We start from the raw sequence: 15,920 nt of genomic DNA on the forward strand, positions 1-15,920 counted from the left end.
GAAAACCGAATAAACAATCTGTGCTGCCTCAATGAAAGAAAGCATATTAACGCCAACCACCATCCAAGGATACAAACTCAGCCACCCAAAGTAACACACAAGAACGTACAGACCACTTCAACCACTAACCCTACTAATAACTTTGCACTTTCCTACAAACTCACCTTCAACCACTAAATACAACATGCATGCCTCTAGCACAGCACAAACTCGAAATTTCAAAGCAAACTGTGCACCCTCTACAACACCGACTCAACCCAGCACACTAAACCCCTACAGAAAATTACACCACTGACATACACACCCGATACACAGCAAAAGACCAAACCCATACCGATACCTTTCATCATCAAATAAGTTTATTAGGTTGTCAGGCCATCAAAGTGCATCCTAACATAACAAAATAAATTACTTTGGTATGACAATACATCATATCAGAAGAACAATATAACATTTACTATGGCCCCCAAGCTCTGCAAATCATGGTGGAGCTCAACAGTTCGAAGACCCTCTTAGTCTTCACGTAGCAATTTGGGGCCCCTCAGGTCCTAGTTTGCAGCAGTTGTTCTTTGTCCTTTTCCCCAGTGGTATTATATTGCACTAGATAAAACAGGGTTGCAAGGATTAGTTCTGAAAAGGTTGGAGGTGCTAATGAATAAATAAGGGCTAATTAAGATGGTAGTCAAGCTGCAGCTCTTAATGCTATCCAAGACACGATTAGCAACTCTTTGGTCCCAACATTCCAATTGAACAGATTCACTGGGGCTGTCACCCTCATTGCACAATCTACAGCAGCACGCTATTGCTTCCCTGGTCACAAAAGAGCAACCCATTACAGTTTGAAGCCAATGAGTGCATTTATTTATGAGTGCATCCCTTGGTTCTTGTTGAATAGGGGACAGTTTGGGTACCCCATGAAGTAATACAGTGCCCTGCTCTGTCCCCTATGGGATTTATTACTTGTCATACTTTCTCTGATGGAGGTCTAACATGCTCTATATAGACATTAGGGTCATGATTAATCACTATATTTATAACCCTGTCCTCCCTTGTTGCATGCACTCCTTTGAATGTATGCTGCTGGGTAAATCGCTTGTCATGATTACATGACGTAGGAGTATACACATGGGTTTTACAATGAATAGTGACCGGAGGTGATTTGATGAAGTTACATTTATGGCGGAATCAACCTTTTCTTCAACAAAGGGCCTTTTGTGGTAAGTATTTGTTGTTTCGCGGGTAATTTAAGACCCCATTGAATCCGCAGTGCCGGTGGGAAGATCCCCCATAACTCTCCCTTAGGCTTCTACCGGGACCAGTAATTGCTTTATGGCTACAAGCTCAGACAGAACTTGGTTTCGGTTGCATCCTTGGGCAGCGCAAATCTCCTTGACAGATAGATCAGCATTGGGCAAAGAACACTGGCCTAGTTGTTTAGGTCTCCTTGGTGAAATTGGACAGAGCAAGGAGCCATTCCAAGGTGGCATTTTCAACACGTTCCCACTCCAGGCTCTGCTAGTAAGAAGGGGGCTATCCTTCAGGCACGCCGTCATCCTCCAGTTCCATAGGTTCCAGGGGGCTATTATTCTCTACAGGGAAGGGCGGGGTATTAACTTCTTGATTCGAGCCAAGCGCAAACAGATTCTCATGGGTGATGCCGTTACTGCTTAGAAAGTTCTTGGCTGACATACACCCACCCCCAGTATCCGGAAAAGGGTAATGGGGGCTAATGTTGCATCTCCCACCACCAACATTGATCTTTGCTCCGGCTCATGGCTAGTCAGCTCAGATGTAGATTAAAGAGACACCACATTAGTAGGAGCAGGGAGAATAGCAAGAAACTTGTGTGGCAAAAGAATTCCAGCCAAAGTTGACAGCAAGGAGCCATTCCGACTCCACAAATCTGTCTGGGAATGTTTGGGGTCATGGGGTGATCAGCAGGCCCTCATTCAATAGCAAGTCAACTTAAGGTTTAGCAGGAGGATTCTCTGCAGGGCATACTCCATTCAGACCCCCTGTACTACTGGTGACTTATCCGTTGACATCACTTTGGTGATCACTTGTTATATTTACTGCTCCCCACCCCCAGCAAGCATCCCGATTGGACCCTAGGAACTGATACATTTATTTCATCAAAAAGTAGGCTTCTCCCGTAAGCTTAATAACTTAACACTATTAATTAAGCCGTCTTTTCCTACAGAGGCAGTGGCACAGTCACGCTCCACACCATGTTGACAGGGGCAAGTTACCAGTTTTTGCCGCACAGTCAAAATCTTTTATTGCCAACACTTGTAAACCTGTGTGGTCCACCTTACTTACGGGGAGGGTGGGGTTGGCTTATTGTTACTGCATGCATATGGATCCAGCAGTTATAACACTCCCCAAGCGGGCACTCGTTTCCAGATGAAAGCAAACTGATGTGTAAACTTTCAAATAAGTAATGCAATGTGCACCCCCTCTACCTGTAGACGGTTTTAAACATCATTTTTGCAGACCTTCGACAGTTCCTTCAGAAACTCGTTTTTCATAAATAAATGTTGGTTTCCAAGATAAAAACGACACCCAGTTGGGTATGCCTGCACACTGATTTAAAGACATCAGGTAGCATACTGTTTCAGGAGTTACAAACTGAACAATGCAGTCACAGTGTTAAAGAGCAGGGTGGCTTACAGCAAACACCAATTAAAATTTGAATACTCGGTTATAAAAACACGAAGCTAGCCTGTGGCGTGGACCAAATGCACGACAAGACTTGATTGCATTAGCTGCCTTCTGCTTTTGAATACTTTGCCATAACACACATACGACACGTTTTAGGACTACCATTTCACCGCAGGCCACCTGATACAATAGGTTGCCAGTGACACTCTGCTTATTAATGCCGATTTTAATAAAGAATACATTTGTAAAAGTGCATTAAAGCATAATGCATGCTTAAACCGAAATTCACCGCAGCTTCAATAATTTGGAACTCGTGTAACACTGCAGGCCTACAAAGCCAACATGTTGCGCCAGTTTAAGACCTCCCAAACCCCACCCGCACAGTGACCTACTGTAAAATGTAACCATCAATGTACATATTGCATACACAAAAATATTAGTTCTTGACATTAGAAAGACAAAGCAGTTTATATTAATTGTATGTAAACAGACACTGCTTCTTCTCTCCCTAGAGTAGCTTATGCTGTAGTCTGTTCTGGACAACGTTGCTAAATAACCTACAATCATAGCACGTGTGTAATTGCATGCTCACATATAGCCAACACGCGGTGGCACAAATACGAGTGATCTCAAACGAAAGCAATGTTTTTGTAAGGCGGTGTGTGTGCCTGATGAGGGATTGTGTGCAGTGGAACATTCCACTTCCTATGGCCTGCTGCATCTCTTACCTTTCGGCCTTCTGGAAGACCCATTCTTTTGCTGCTCCTCTTCCTCATTGATGGTGAATAATCCAGGGGTATTTGGCCTCGCAGCAGTCTTCTTTAACCTTTCCTGTCGGGTGACAGTAGCTGATGCGGACATGTTGACTGCCACTTAGGGTTGTCATAAATGAAAAGAATACACACAGCGTCAGGCGCAAGCCTTTCGGAGTAGCCGTAAACCAATCATTGTTGTTGGTTTTTTTTGTTGTACAGGGGGGTCTTGCGGGTACAGCTTATTCAGCGCGGCGGCAGCAAGAAGGCTGAAGGGGAACCCCGGCTCCCAAGTATAAGGCACGTTGGTGACACGGCTGCTCTCCCGTCAGTCCTTACAGCATTCGTCAGATCATGATGCTGTCGGAGAGCGGCTTGCACCCTCCCCTTCTGCAGCACCTTTCCGGCTTCCAGCACACTAAAATATTCAGCACGCAGCACAGGAGGAGAACATACGATCCAGCGCCGCACACAGAGTTTCCCTGACAACAGGGACTTATCCTGCAGAAGAACAGCGCTCTCCCCGGCAGCCTGCGCCCGCTCCAGGGTCACAGCTCAAGGAGCCAGCACAGTCACTACTCACCCCCGCCCTTCCCGTCTGCGGGGGCTGCACTGTGCTGCTAGCCTCTGCCTACCGAAGAGCTCAGTGCCGAGATGCACTTCCGCGAGCCTGCATCCTCACCCGTCATCCTTCTGTGCGCAGATGGCGGCTACAACCAGACACGATACATTTATGTTTGGCCGATCAATGGGAATTGTACCTTGTACAGACACTCCACTCGTATGCCAGCCGACAAATGTGACAGGACCTTAGAAGATAAAAAAAAGTAACACAATTCACATGCATGTTTTGCATGGACAAACAAGTGAGGTGCCGCCTCTTGGCTTCAGACGGAATAAATGGGCTTCCATCCACCCCCCCCCCAATCACCCTTCACCCACTACCCCTTACCGAAATTCTAATGTACTATTATCGCACGCACCCCCACCATGTCCACTTGCCCTTTATGCTGGCGATGCCTCCTCTGCGAGGGCGCAGTAATTCGGCCCCCAGCCCATATTGGATATCTCCATCAGCGTGCTCCTAAAAATGCCTCCCTAAACACTGGCTCGTCCCAGAAGGGCAAGGAGATTGGGCTTGGGGTCCCAGCATCTTATATTGAAAGACATGCCCCCCACAGAATACTCCATCATAGAATGGGATCGTTTGTGGAATAAACAATGACATTTTGAAGCATATGTTATTTTTGTGGCATTTTTGCATCACATGTTTAATTTAGATGAGGGTGTGACGGAGTGCTAGTATGCCAGGGTGCAACAGCAACATCATTTGGAAATGTAACCAATACCCTCAGGGTGGCATACGCATTTGGAAACATCTACTACTTTGTATGAGGACTATGAAGGTTCACTATTATATATGGGCCGACACTGGTCTATTACGCCCCGAGTGTGTGTGTAATATATACATATATTCATCTTGTGGACTGGAAATGAAAAGAATGTGTGCATGCTCTTAACATAAATGAACTCAAACTCAAGTTCACTGAAACCCACAGCAGGGAATCTATAATCTTTCTGGATGTGCTGTTAAAACCAGAGCAAGGAGAAATCAACACAGAACTAGATCGAAAATCAACAAGCTCCAATATACCACTCTTTGCTAGCAGCAACCATCCCCTATGCTAAAGTGGAGCATACCTTATTGTGAAATCGTTTGGATAGGACATAATTGTACTAAGTTAGAATGTTTTGATAGAGAATGTAGACTAACAGCACACAACTTTCACAATCAAAGGTAGCCGAAGGCCATTCTAGAGCGAGCCTACATAAAAGCACTGGGTCTTGAGAGATTCTCTTTTACTTTCCAACAACAACAAAAACCAGAGATTATTCAAGAAACCGATGCAATAAGATTAATTCTCACGTATGGGGCTCACTCTAATCTAATTCGTCAAATATTGCATCGCCATCTCCATGTCTTAGAACTGGATGACAATTTATCCCCAGACATCGGAGAAAGAGTAAATATAATATACAGAACAACTTCTTATTTGAAAGATCTCCTAGTCTCCAGTTATTTGCCTCAAGAGAAATCTGTGGGTTTGGAAACATGGCTAGGTCAGCGGCCTGCAGGTTTCTATAAATCCACTAAGTGCAAGGTTTGTCAGTTTGCACACAACAAGACTAACCATATACACCCTGTACTTGGAGAAACAAAAGTGCAGATTAATTCTAGAATATCATGCAACACAGAATTTGTGGTTTATGTCCCGACGTGTGCTTGTGGCATGTCAGGAGTACAATTGGCAATCAAACTACGTATCCTTAAACACATGTGAGCAATCAAAAACCGATCCCTCGAATCCCATGGATCTTCGTTTTAGGAACAAACACAACAGTAAACCTGAGGGACTCGTTTTTTTGCCATTCGCAGTGTGGAGAAACCATGTAGAGGAGGTAATCATGAACTTGTGTTGCAACAACTGGAGACAAAATGTATTTTGGATTTGGAGCTGAAGAAACCCAGGGGACACAATTTAGACGAAGAGCTATACATATTCCTTGGAACATAAAAACATGGAGTCATTTTAGGCTCACCTACTAATGAGTTTTCTTCCCTTTTTCGATTTGTAGTTTATTTAATTCTTATTCTCAAACTAATGTTTATTATTTGCTTATCTTGAATTCTGTTTTTTGAGCTGTAGTTTTGCTTATAATTTTTTGATTTTTTCTGCACTATAACTGTCTATATGATTCTCCCAAACGTTTACCGTATAATGATAGGCTTGGCAGCTTAAGGTCAAAACCAGTTTGTCTCTGCAATAAAATTTGGTGCATTCTCTCATGTCCCGCCAAGAATTAGCGCATACTCTGGAGTGATTATCCGGGCTACTTGATGTCCATTATTATAATGAGCTACCAACTGATACAGCTTTCATGAAGGCTTTAGTACTATTGGGCCTCTGTGTTTAGTTGGCTGGTCACACAGTCAAACTACTAATAATCTACAATTTATGTGCCCATTTATCACGTAGCATTGATATAGAATTTGCACTATGCACTTTACAAAAATCTTTTTCAGGTGGTGAAGTGCAAACAGATGAGGGCGGCCACTTGGTCCCTACATCTGCTGCATATTTTCTTAGCTGCTGTTTTAGAGCATCTATCCAGGCACTATGCACTTTAGATATGGAACATTTGCAATATTTGATACTGCACTTGCAATTTCTATTGTCTTGATTAAATCCTGCTGCTGCTTTTCTAGCATTTATCCATGCATCATGCACTTGAGATACAGGGCGGTTGCAATATTTGATCACACACTCTTACTTTCTATTTTTTTGATTAGATCTTTCATCTGTTTATGAGCATTGATGAGGAACTATGCACTTTATTCTGGAGTTATTTCTATACGTATGCAGTGATATATTGAAAACGGGGCTGATTATCCTGCTTGTACCCAAGCATTATACCCTTTAGATAAGGGACAGTTGCAATTGTCGACCATGTACTCATAATGTTTATTTGTCTTGATTATATATTGCTGTTGATTTTGAGCTCTGATAAGGCACTATGCACTTTATTCAGAAGATGTTACTCCTATGCATTTAGTAATATAATGACATTGCTTTGTAGGCAGTTGCGTTACCCTCGGAGAATAGATTTCAATGAAAGTATATGTTTACTGTTTTTACAATTTTTACAGTTGAAATTATAAATTAATGTGCAGCGGATTATCTCATTAGAGAGTTATTAATCAACGTGTGCTGTAGCTTTCTGCTCGCACATGCGGGCTCTATACACAAAGCACTTTGCACTTTTTTTTATGGCGGAGGTTTTTATGAATTGTGATTGTAAAGGCTTATTTACACTTTTCGTGTATGACCTAGAGGACGTATTTCATTGTTGCGTTTTAATTAATAATTAAGCAGTCACAGTACACTTTGCAGCCTATGTTTTATGTAAACGTTATTGAGGTGATCTGCGATATTTTTTAAGCAGCTTTAAAATAACCGCTGTATTTGGGGGGTTTATTTCTACACCAACTCACAGCAACAAAGCCCCTGAAACAAAGAAAGTGCCGAGGTTTGCCGCTCGCCTTGCTTATTAAACTTTACTTTTGCACTGGTTGTATTGTATGTGAACAAGTAACCGGTTGGTTATGGAACGTGTCGTACCGCATTTTACCTTGTCCTATGTGACGCCAATAAAACTGGAACTTGGAATTGCATTTGTTGGCAAGCTCTATTTAAGCATTAGGCATGGAGCCTTTTGAGTGCAATCCCCAGCACGAGCATATGCGCTGTTATATATACGCAAGATACAGTGAGCCTAACCTGAAAAATGTACTCGACAACGTATCTTCCTAGTTCAAGTTAGTTACAAATATTGTTACTGTTTAGGTTAGAAAACATAAAATAATACAGCATTTTATACAGGTGACTTAAAAAGTGCACAAGTCACATGATATATACCTCATTGTAGAAACATGATTAACAAAAAAGTGTGGGGTAATTGTTTTGAATACTAAATTGCATAAAGCGTACACTTCTGTTTGCACTTTTCAGCAAAAGGCACCTACGTGCAAATTAAATTGTTTCCACTAGGTAGTGGAAAAGTAAAACTTAAAACACAGGCAAACTCTTCACTTTTTCACCACCAGTCTGGAAAGGTGTAAATGCCTACCACAATTAACAATTGTACAAGACATGCACTATGTATTTTTTTTTAAATGAGCCGGCTTTTACCAGGCCAGTCAGGTGGATTCCACAGCAATCCATTGGTTTAGTATAGGATCCTGGGCCAAGAAAAGCACGCCTAGCCAAACCCGTTAGAACACAGGCATGGAAAGTAAACCACCTTCCATAAACTTAGTTGAATATGCCAATATCACTTCAGTTCATTTACCCGATACAATTGGGAGTGCTTAGAAACAGGTCAAGGACCAACATTAACCACTATTAAAAAAAACAAAATATTTGCAATACCATGGCGCCGTGTTCAAGGAACATAGATGCATTCCTGCAATACATTACTGCATTGACTAATGTTTGTCACAATGCAAATGCTGTTACAAAACATCACTTGCTGCAGTGGTACAGTCTCTTTAATACAGACCTGGATGCAGGATGACTGGAAAAGCCATTATAGCTTTCAGCCAGGCCATTAAACTATACACAAATAGCACCCCTTGCTCCCCACTCAGCATCTGCAACAAAGCCCGGATCAGTAACTTAAAGATTTAGATTGCTTAGCTTTTAAACCAGAGGGAACGAAAAAAGGAAAGCTCTGCTTTTTTGTGTAAATGGGTTAATTTATGAACAAGGCGACGCTGCAGGTGCAACAGAAGAGGGTTCACCAAGCAGAATGCGTCTCACCGAGAATCTCTGCATTAGCACAATGAAGATCGTTAGCATGAAACTGCACCACCAGTTGACCCTCGGACTGAATGTTACCCATAATGGGGCAACCCCACAAGTAGAAAAACAGTCATTAATGCTTTAGTAAAAAATAATTCAATAGACTGCCGTTTAAGTTCTAGAATGAACACTAACAAAAAACAATGCAAGACACTCTCATGGTTAAGTCCGTTATCGCTGATGCCGTTCGGCCGTGTTCAAATCCACTGCTACTGCTCTAGTGAGAAAAAAAAAACACGTTGAAGCTGCCAGTCTTTATCCTGTGCTGTAATGTGGGCTATTTGGTGATTTTCCTAAACAACCGAACTAGGCGAACAATTATTAAAAGACAGATCACACATTATCTCACCATTTTATTTTAAAACCCTGGGAGTAAAACTTTCCACAATAATTCACGATTTGTTCTAATGAGTGCAAAATGTAAGCCGTTTAGATTACTTGTTAACAGTCGAAACCAAAAAGTATCTGTATCGAAGAAAGAAGCATAGTGTACACATTTCCTGAATCTCTATATATAAAAACAAAGTCATGTTTGTTTGTGGGTTTGTATGTGACGTTCTTGGGGACATAACTCCTCATGAACGGTGAGGTATGCTGTCATGAATTGTGCATGGAATATTCTGTATTCCATTGCCAAATGAATGCAACTATTTCTGTTTTGATAGTTCATCCCGTTCGAGATAATTCATCTTTTTGGTTTTTCAGCTTTGTTTTCCGGCATTATATTTTGTGGTGTTACACCGCCATCTACAGGTCATTTGTAGAAAGTGCTCATCATCACGCATCGAAGCTGAGACATGATCAACATTCTGAAGAAGGAAGATCTCAAGACCATGAAGTTGATAGAATTCAACATGCTTTGAGAAAGAACAATGAAAGTGGTGAAGAACGTGAAGCAAGACTTGCTGATCAGAGAATTTGTGCTACTAAAAAACAAAGCAACGTAACCAACTACTGAAGAAACGGAAACACGCTTTACTGTGAAGAGAATAAGTGCTGCCGAACAACAAAGAAATGAAGCTGCCGAAGAAATTGAAGTCAGATTTACCGATCAGAAATTAAAAAGTCTGAGAATTGAAATGCCGGGCAAAGCCGGGTAGTTCAGCTAGTACCTGATACATCTTCATTTGTCTTTGTCCCTTTACATTCAACAAGTGCTTAAGTGTGCCCTGATTGGTCATGATTCTACAAAGATGATAGCCTCTCTCCTCTCTGGCAAGGCCCCGATCGGGCCCTACTCTTTCGAGAGTTCCCAAGATATTAAATCTGAATCGCCACAAAATATATAGATTTCCAATCTGGAAAAATGAAATATCCGGGTAGTGTATTAAATCTATGTAATGTACCACTATATTCTTTAAGGAATATCTTCTTAATATTTCCTCTTCCTTACATGTCCATTCATACCACTTCAGTTTAATTTTGACCATATTAGGATTCTCACATGGTGTGTGTTGATCAATACCAATATTTTTAAGAACAGCATCACACACATTTTTTAGGAATAGCCAACTAAAATCTTTTTTTCAAAAAACATTTAGCATTCTTCAAATTATAGTACAACAAACCATGGCCATATGAATGTAAAAAAAAAAAAAAATCGAACATTTGTATCAAAATAACCTCCCACCCACCACTCCAATCCCACCCCCTAGGTTTAAGTGCATACATTCACACCGATATCCACAAAATTCTATATCCCATTATCTGGCGTGCTCCGACCCCCCCGCTCCTCACAAAGTACCCACTAAGGCCCAGCATCAAATCTTACTCCCTCCTTATCTCATTTACACTGAAAGGCTAACCAGTCCCCTTCTCTTGAAGACCGCGATTTGTGTAATAAAGCCGTAATGTTTTCTATAGGGTAGATTTCCTTGGCCTTGTTCAACCATTCCTTCTCAGTGTCTCCCCTTCCAACCAATCACCAAACAGGCTCTAGCTGCCAACAACAAAAAGTGAACCATGTTTGGGAGGTCCTTTCACGGCCTCCTCTTTCTTCAACCAAAACAATACCAAAACCGTATACTGTTGCCATTCCAGTCCATCCACGCCCCCGATCCATCCCAACACATCCATCCAAAAAGCCTGCACCTTGCTACAGGTCCACCACATATGACAATAAGAGGCACTCTGCCCACAACCCTGCCGGCCCATTGGAACCACTGCAGGAAACATTTTAGACTGCATCACTGGGTCTTACTATCACCTGTACAAAAGCTTTAAAACAAGAACCTTATATTGGCTTGCAAAGCAAGTCTTGTGTGCCCTCCTGCACATCGCCGCCCCACAGGGCCTCATCAATTTCCATCCCCAGATCCCTGTCCCATCTGGCCTTGATATTTCCAATACTTTTGCTGTCTGTCAGCCGCATGAAGGGTAGAGATCAATCACCCGTCCCCTCCCCCACATAACCAAAATCCTTTCTAACCACGGCAATTCCCACTGTATCTTATCCTTTTTGTCTGCTTTTACCACCCCTTTCATTTTGAAGTCCAAAAATACTTAAAGCTTCCCAATCCCAAGGGTGACCTCCAGTTCTTGTATCGAAATGCATTTCCCCTTTACCCACAAGTAAGAGCACCCTTTGCAATCCTGCATCAAACCCTTTCTGAAATCCCAATGGGCCAAGGGCAACTCCTCCCTCAATGGGGGCGCCTGCAGGTGACAGAAGGGAGATGGCCATGATGTGACCCCCTTCATCCCTGGGTGCTGTCTACAAATATCCAACAATTCCCAAAGAATACTGTGGTCCCTAATCAGTCTCCAAATCGGTCTGTGTGGACCCATAGCCACTTCCCTATCGTAACTGGCCTCATCTGAAAATGTTTTGAGAAAACCCATTTCTTCTGCGAGCCTAACCTCTGCTAAGGGACCAATACCCTCAACTGCACTGCCCTGGCAACATTTGAAACAAATAAAGCACCCTGAGAAGCAAATTCATCTTCAGGGCATTAAGACGTCCTATCCAGGAGAGAGTTAGCTTAACACAAATCTCCATTTCCTTATTTAGCCTCTCAAACAAACAGCAGAACTAAAATCTTTTGAAGATATTCATATACTGATGATTTCGGCGCATTCAAAATTTTATAGAGAATCATAGGTTTCTCAACATGATAATAGATTGCCAAGATTGGAGGCCAGGCCTTTTATCTAATGAGTGTACTAGGTAAGGAAGAGGGGGAAATTGAGGTCTTATACTAAATAAGGCCGTCCAATCGATTTAACAACCCCAGACCTTGCAGATGAGTAACCTCAATAGCATATGTCAGCTAAGGAATAACTTTGGCCGGATAGACTTTAATTAAAAAGAGTATAATTACACATTTTTTAAAATATCCATCATCTGTGCCTTTTGTGAGGCTGTTTTCACACATAGTCAGATACAAAATGTAATTAACACGTGATTTACTGTATAGTGCAACGGCCAAGAAAATTAAGATGATTTACCATTTGTATTCATTCTCCATTAATGTACCAGGAGACTATTGGTTTTCCTGTCTTCCTTAGACAATAATGCTGAATTGGAAGAAGCCTGCTTACTACGGGTTGATTCAGACATGTTTCGTACCTCGCCACGTCCTTTCCTCTGAGCGTGAGCCTTAGAGACAGAGGCTGTGAGCTGAAAGGTGCAGCAACAAGGTGTACCTCTGCTGCGCATCAGCGTGTCTAAAGACTATAGCCAGGAGGAAAGGTGATGTGACGGCGTGGACACCTCGGGGGGGCAGGTTTGAGTCAATCATTGCGGCATGGTGAGTTGGAGAGCTATGCAGGCCTCACTGGTTGCATGAGCCGGTTCCTTGTGCTGTTGTGTTGATCTTGCTTTACCCCTGATGCATGCTGGCAGTAGTGGGCCGACCCCACGGGTGGAACTGACAGTCTTGTGCTTCCCACTTTCCTGCTGCTTCCCCTTCATTAATTAGAGTGGGAGTCCGGAGCTATCACAATATTGTCTGAGCTCAACCTAACTTTTTGAAGAAGGTGGCAGTGGTGGCAGTCGGGCCAGGAAGAGTAGCGGGGAGGCACTGATCTTTGAGGGCATCTATCTCATTTTACACAAGTTTTACCCTGTGCCCGGTGGTTCTGGCAACGATCCGGTGACGCTTTTGCTTTTGGCTGGGGAGGCAGGGCGTTAGTGCGGTGTGCACATTTTGCTGAAGAATTGAGAGCATCTGGTCCACTATGGTAGGGGTGGGAGGCTGCTACTCTCTTAGCACATTTGCCTATTCTGAAAAGTATTCTTTGGTGGTGTGGCTGGGTGCCATGGTGGCCAAACGCCATACTCACAAGGCCCCAAAGAATTTTGCTGCAAAAGCTAGTCCTTTGGGTAGCAAGTCTTCTGGACTTTAAGCTACTAAGGCAGACCACTATTGGTTGGCTTGGAATCAGCCATCGGGCCGTAGCTGCCCCCCCTTCCCCCCCAGGGCCCATGGCAGAGGAAAGCAGTGAAATTCTGGGCCTAAATGATTTAAGCGGTGTCAGGTGCTTTTTGCTGAAGACATGGAAGCTTTGGAGGAGCTTCCAAACAGGCAGCAGCAGGAGGGAGGCATCCCTCAAGTTTCGATGTTGAATGATCTAGGGGTTGATTGGGAGCTTATTCCAACCACTTGTGCCTCCACCCCTGGGTCTGGGAATCACCTGTAGCGGCTCCCCAAAGTTTTCAAGTCTGCAATCGATAGCGGTCATACTGTCACCCTAGGCTCTGCTGCTCACCCCTCGACCAGAGTATCCTTGGAGGCACTTGAGCGCTCTATTGACTGCTATTATGCAGAGACTTGCATGCTTGGGCTGTCCAGTTCGGGGCAAGTTGCAGGAGAATCGCTAGAGGCAAGGGTGTACCTGCCCTTGTCCACTGCAGATTCTTTTGGCTGAGCGGTTTAGGGGGGAGAGGTTGGGTGAGAGGGAGGTGTGATTGCAACTCCCCATGGGGTCTTAACCACTCAACTCTATTGGGCTGTCCGGCAAGCTTCACTGGCAATTTTGGTTCCCAGGGGAGCAGTCAGTTTAGAGAACATCTGTGTATTTCATCAGTCATAAGGGAACGTGGCTGCCTTCAACCGTAGTGTGCTGAGCATCTACGGGCTGGCTATCAGTTCTTGTCCAGTACTCCTCTGAATCCTGGGGCCTCTGTGGCATCTGGGGCACCGGTTGACGACCACCCTGCTTGGCTCCAATACAGATCAAATTCTTTTTCTTGTTCAGCATTTTAAAAGGCTTGTTACAGCCATTATGAAACTGAGTGAGGCATTCATTGTTTTGATAAAGATGCAGGGAGATTGGACTCCTGTTTAGGGGGTGATTAGTATGCTAACAGAATCTTTGACTGACTGTGCAACAGCACCCAGAGCTCCTGAAGTTTTGAACATCACCACCAGGTTTCCACCTGCAAGACGATTTGGAAAACCACAGCCTTTGGTTTGGTGCACCCCCCCCCTCGTCATAGAGGTAGAGTTGGATTATAGGGCATGTGTTGGATGGGTTTATCCACCCCTACATCTCTGATGCCTTCCAGGGGGCCCAGGTCAATCCCGACACAGGTTGTTAGCATGGCGGAAAACCATACTGGGCCCCCTGTTCTTTTTGCCCAGATCCGGCCACTGCCAAATCTGTTAGTGGGGTTTTGGACAGGCCCAATAGAACTGTGCAAGGGGTTTGTGGTACTAACATCTTGACCCCCCGAGGCACGGCAGGTTTCTCGGGATGTCCACCGTGTTGTTGTGGGACACAGAATTGTAAAAGATGATTCCCCTAAGAGGCCGGCGTGATTTACATCAGATACGCCGTTTTAAGGACCTCATGCATGGCAATAAACAGGCCTATAAAAGATAACTAGCGCGGGGCTGACAGAGGTGTTGGGGGTGAATATTTCTTTCAAATTGTTTCCTGTTGTCAGCATTTCATCTGATTGCATGTTTTGGAAGGGTGCAATGTCCGCTTTTCCTTTGTTAATGGCGATTTCCGCACGTGTATTTGGAACTGTGATGAGGTATTGGCATCTAAGTGGAGTGAAGTTTTTAAAGACACGAAGGGTGAGCTGTGCCATATTCACGATTCTTGCCATCATTGGCAGAAGATGGTGGGAGTTGAGGAGGGTGTTTTTATTTCCTCTTCCTCAAAGCTCCCCGTTGTGGGTTACCAGTATTTCAGGCCTGGTGGTTACTCTGAGCCCTTAATTGATCCTAATCGTCCCATCATTGATCCGACTGGATCTGAATAGGAGCCGAGGCCGAGACAGCCCTCCCCAGCGCCCTTCCAGATCTGAAAGCAAGCTTTGGATAAGGTGTATGCCTCTGCTAATCTAGCCCCCCACTCCCCCTGAAGCAACTTTAGGGACTCTAGGGTCTTGGTGAGACGGGATAGCTCAGAGGCAACACATTTGTTTTGAAAACAAGACAACACAGTGCAACACATGTTTGAATACCGATCCCACGCTTAGTAACCAATCTCTGATATTAGCGTGTTATAAAAAAACATTATAATCTTAGTGGAGAGGGAGGCTCAGTATTGTCCCGGTGAGGACCTGCTGTCCAAGGGTCTCTCTTTCTTTGGTGGGCTGTCTGCGTCATCCCTCAGCCCACAGAATTGTTGGTGTGCGTTTCCTGGAATGTGGCGGGCATTAACACTAAACTAGCCCACCCTGATCCCTGCCACTTTTTTGAAAGGGCCGATATTTTAATACAGCAGTCCTGGGTGACGGAGGATGTAGCTGCCGAGGGGTTCATGGCCTACTCTGTGCCAGAGCTGAGAAGGGTTATGCATTTTGGTTAAGTCAGCCCTTGTGAGTGAACTCTTTCACCTGGAGCTTCCATGCCCTTTTTTGCAGGCGGTGAGAATTCGCAGAGTGAGCGGACATGATGACCAGGTGGTAAATGTTTAGAATAGCCCCCATGCGGTAAGAAATGTCTTTCAATTTTAGCCGCTGTGATGGAGGGCTTGCTCAGTTGGATGGCTGCAAATGACTTATTTCTTACCTTGGGGACAGGGGTGGGGGAGGTTTAATGTCAAGTTGGGCAGTGAACCAGGTAGTATCTTATTTGACCCTACTGAAGATGACTTGGCCAGCAGTTTGCCTCCTATTATGAGGGAT

At 43.9% G+C, this 15,920-nt stretch overlaps 1 protein-coding gene across 9 annotated transcripts in view; it reads right to left on the reverse strand.

Moving 5' to 3' along the window:
- MAP7 (microtubule associated protein 7) overlaps window positions 1–15,920 on the reverse strand; it is a 1,989,984-nt gene that overhangs the window by 1,863,598 nt on the left and 110,466 nt on the right. For 3 of the 9 annotated variants that reach the window (XM_069606768.1, XM_069606766.1, XM_069606771.1), the window contains exon 1: window positions 3,390–3,657. The exons of the other annotated variants lie outside the window; for them this stretch is intronic. In XM_069606768.1, the coding sequence (XP_069462869.1) occupies window positions 3,390–3,522 (133 nt within the window). In that variant the 5' untranslated portion in view covers window positions 3,523–3,657. Of the gene's footprint in view, window positions 1–3,389; window positions 3,658–15,920 lie in introns of those variants that run through there. 9 annotated transcript variants of the gene reach the window in all.

The sequence above is a fragment of the Ambystoma mexicanum genome, chromosome 4p (assembly GCF_040938575.1).
Source record: "Ambystoma mexicanum isolate Mex_15411 chromosome 4p, UKY_AmexF1_1, whole genome shotgun sequence".
NCBI classification, from domain to species: Eukaryota; Metazoa; Chordata; class Amphibia; order Caudata; family Ambystomatidae; genus Ambystoma; species Ambystoma mexicanum.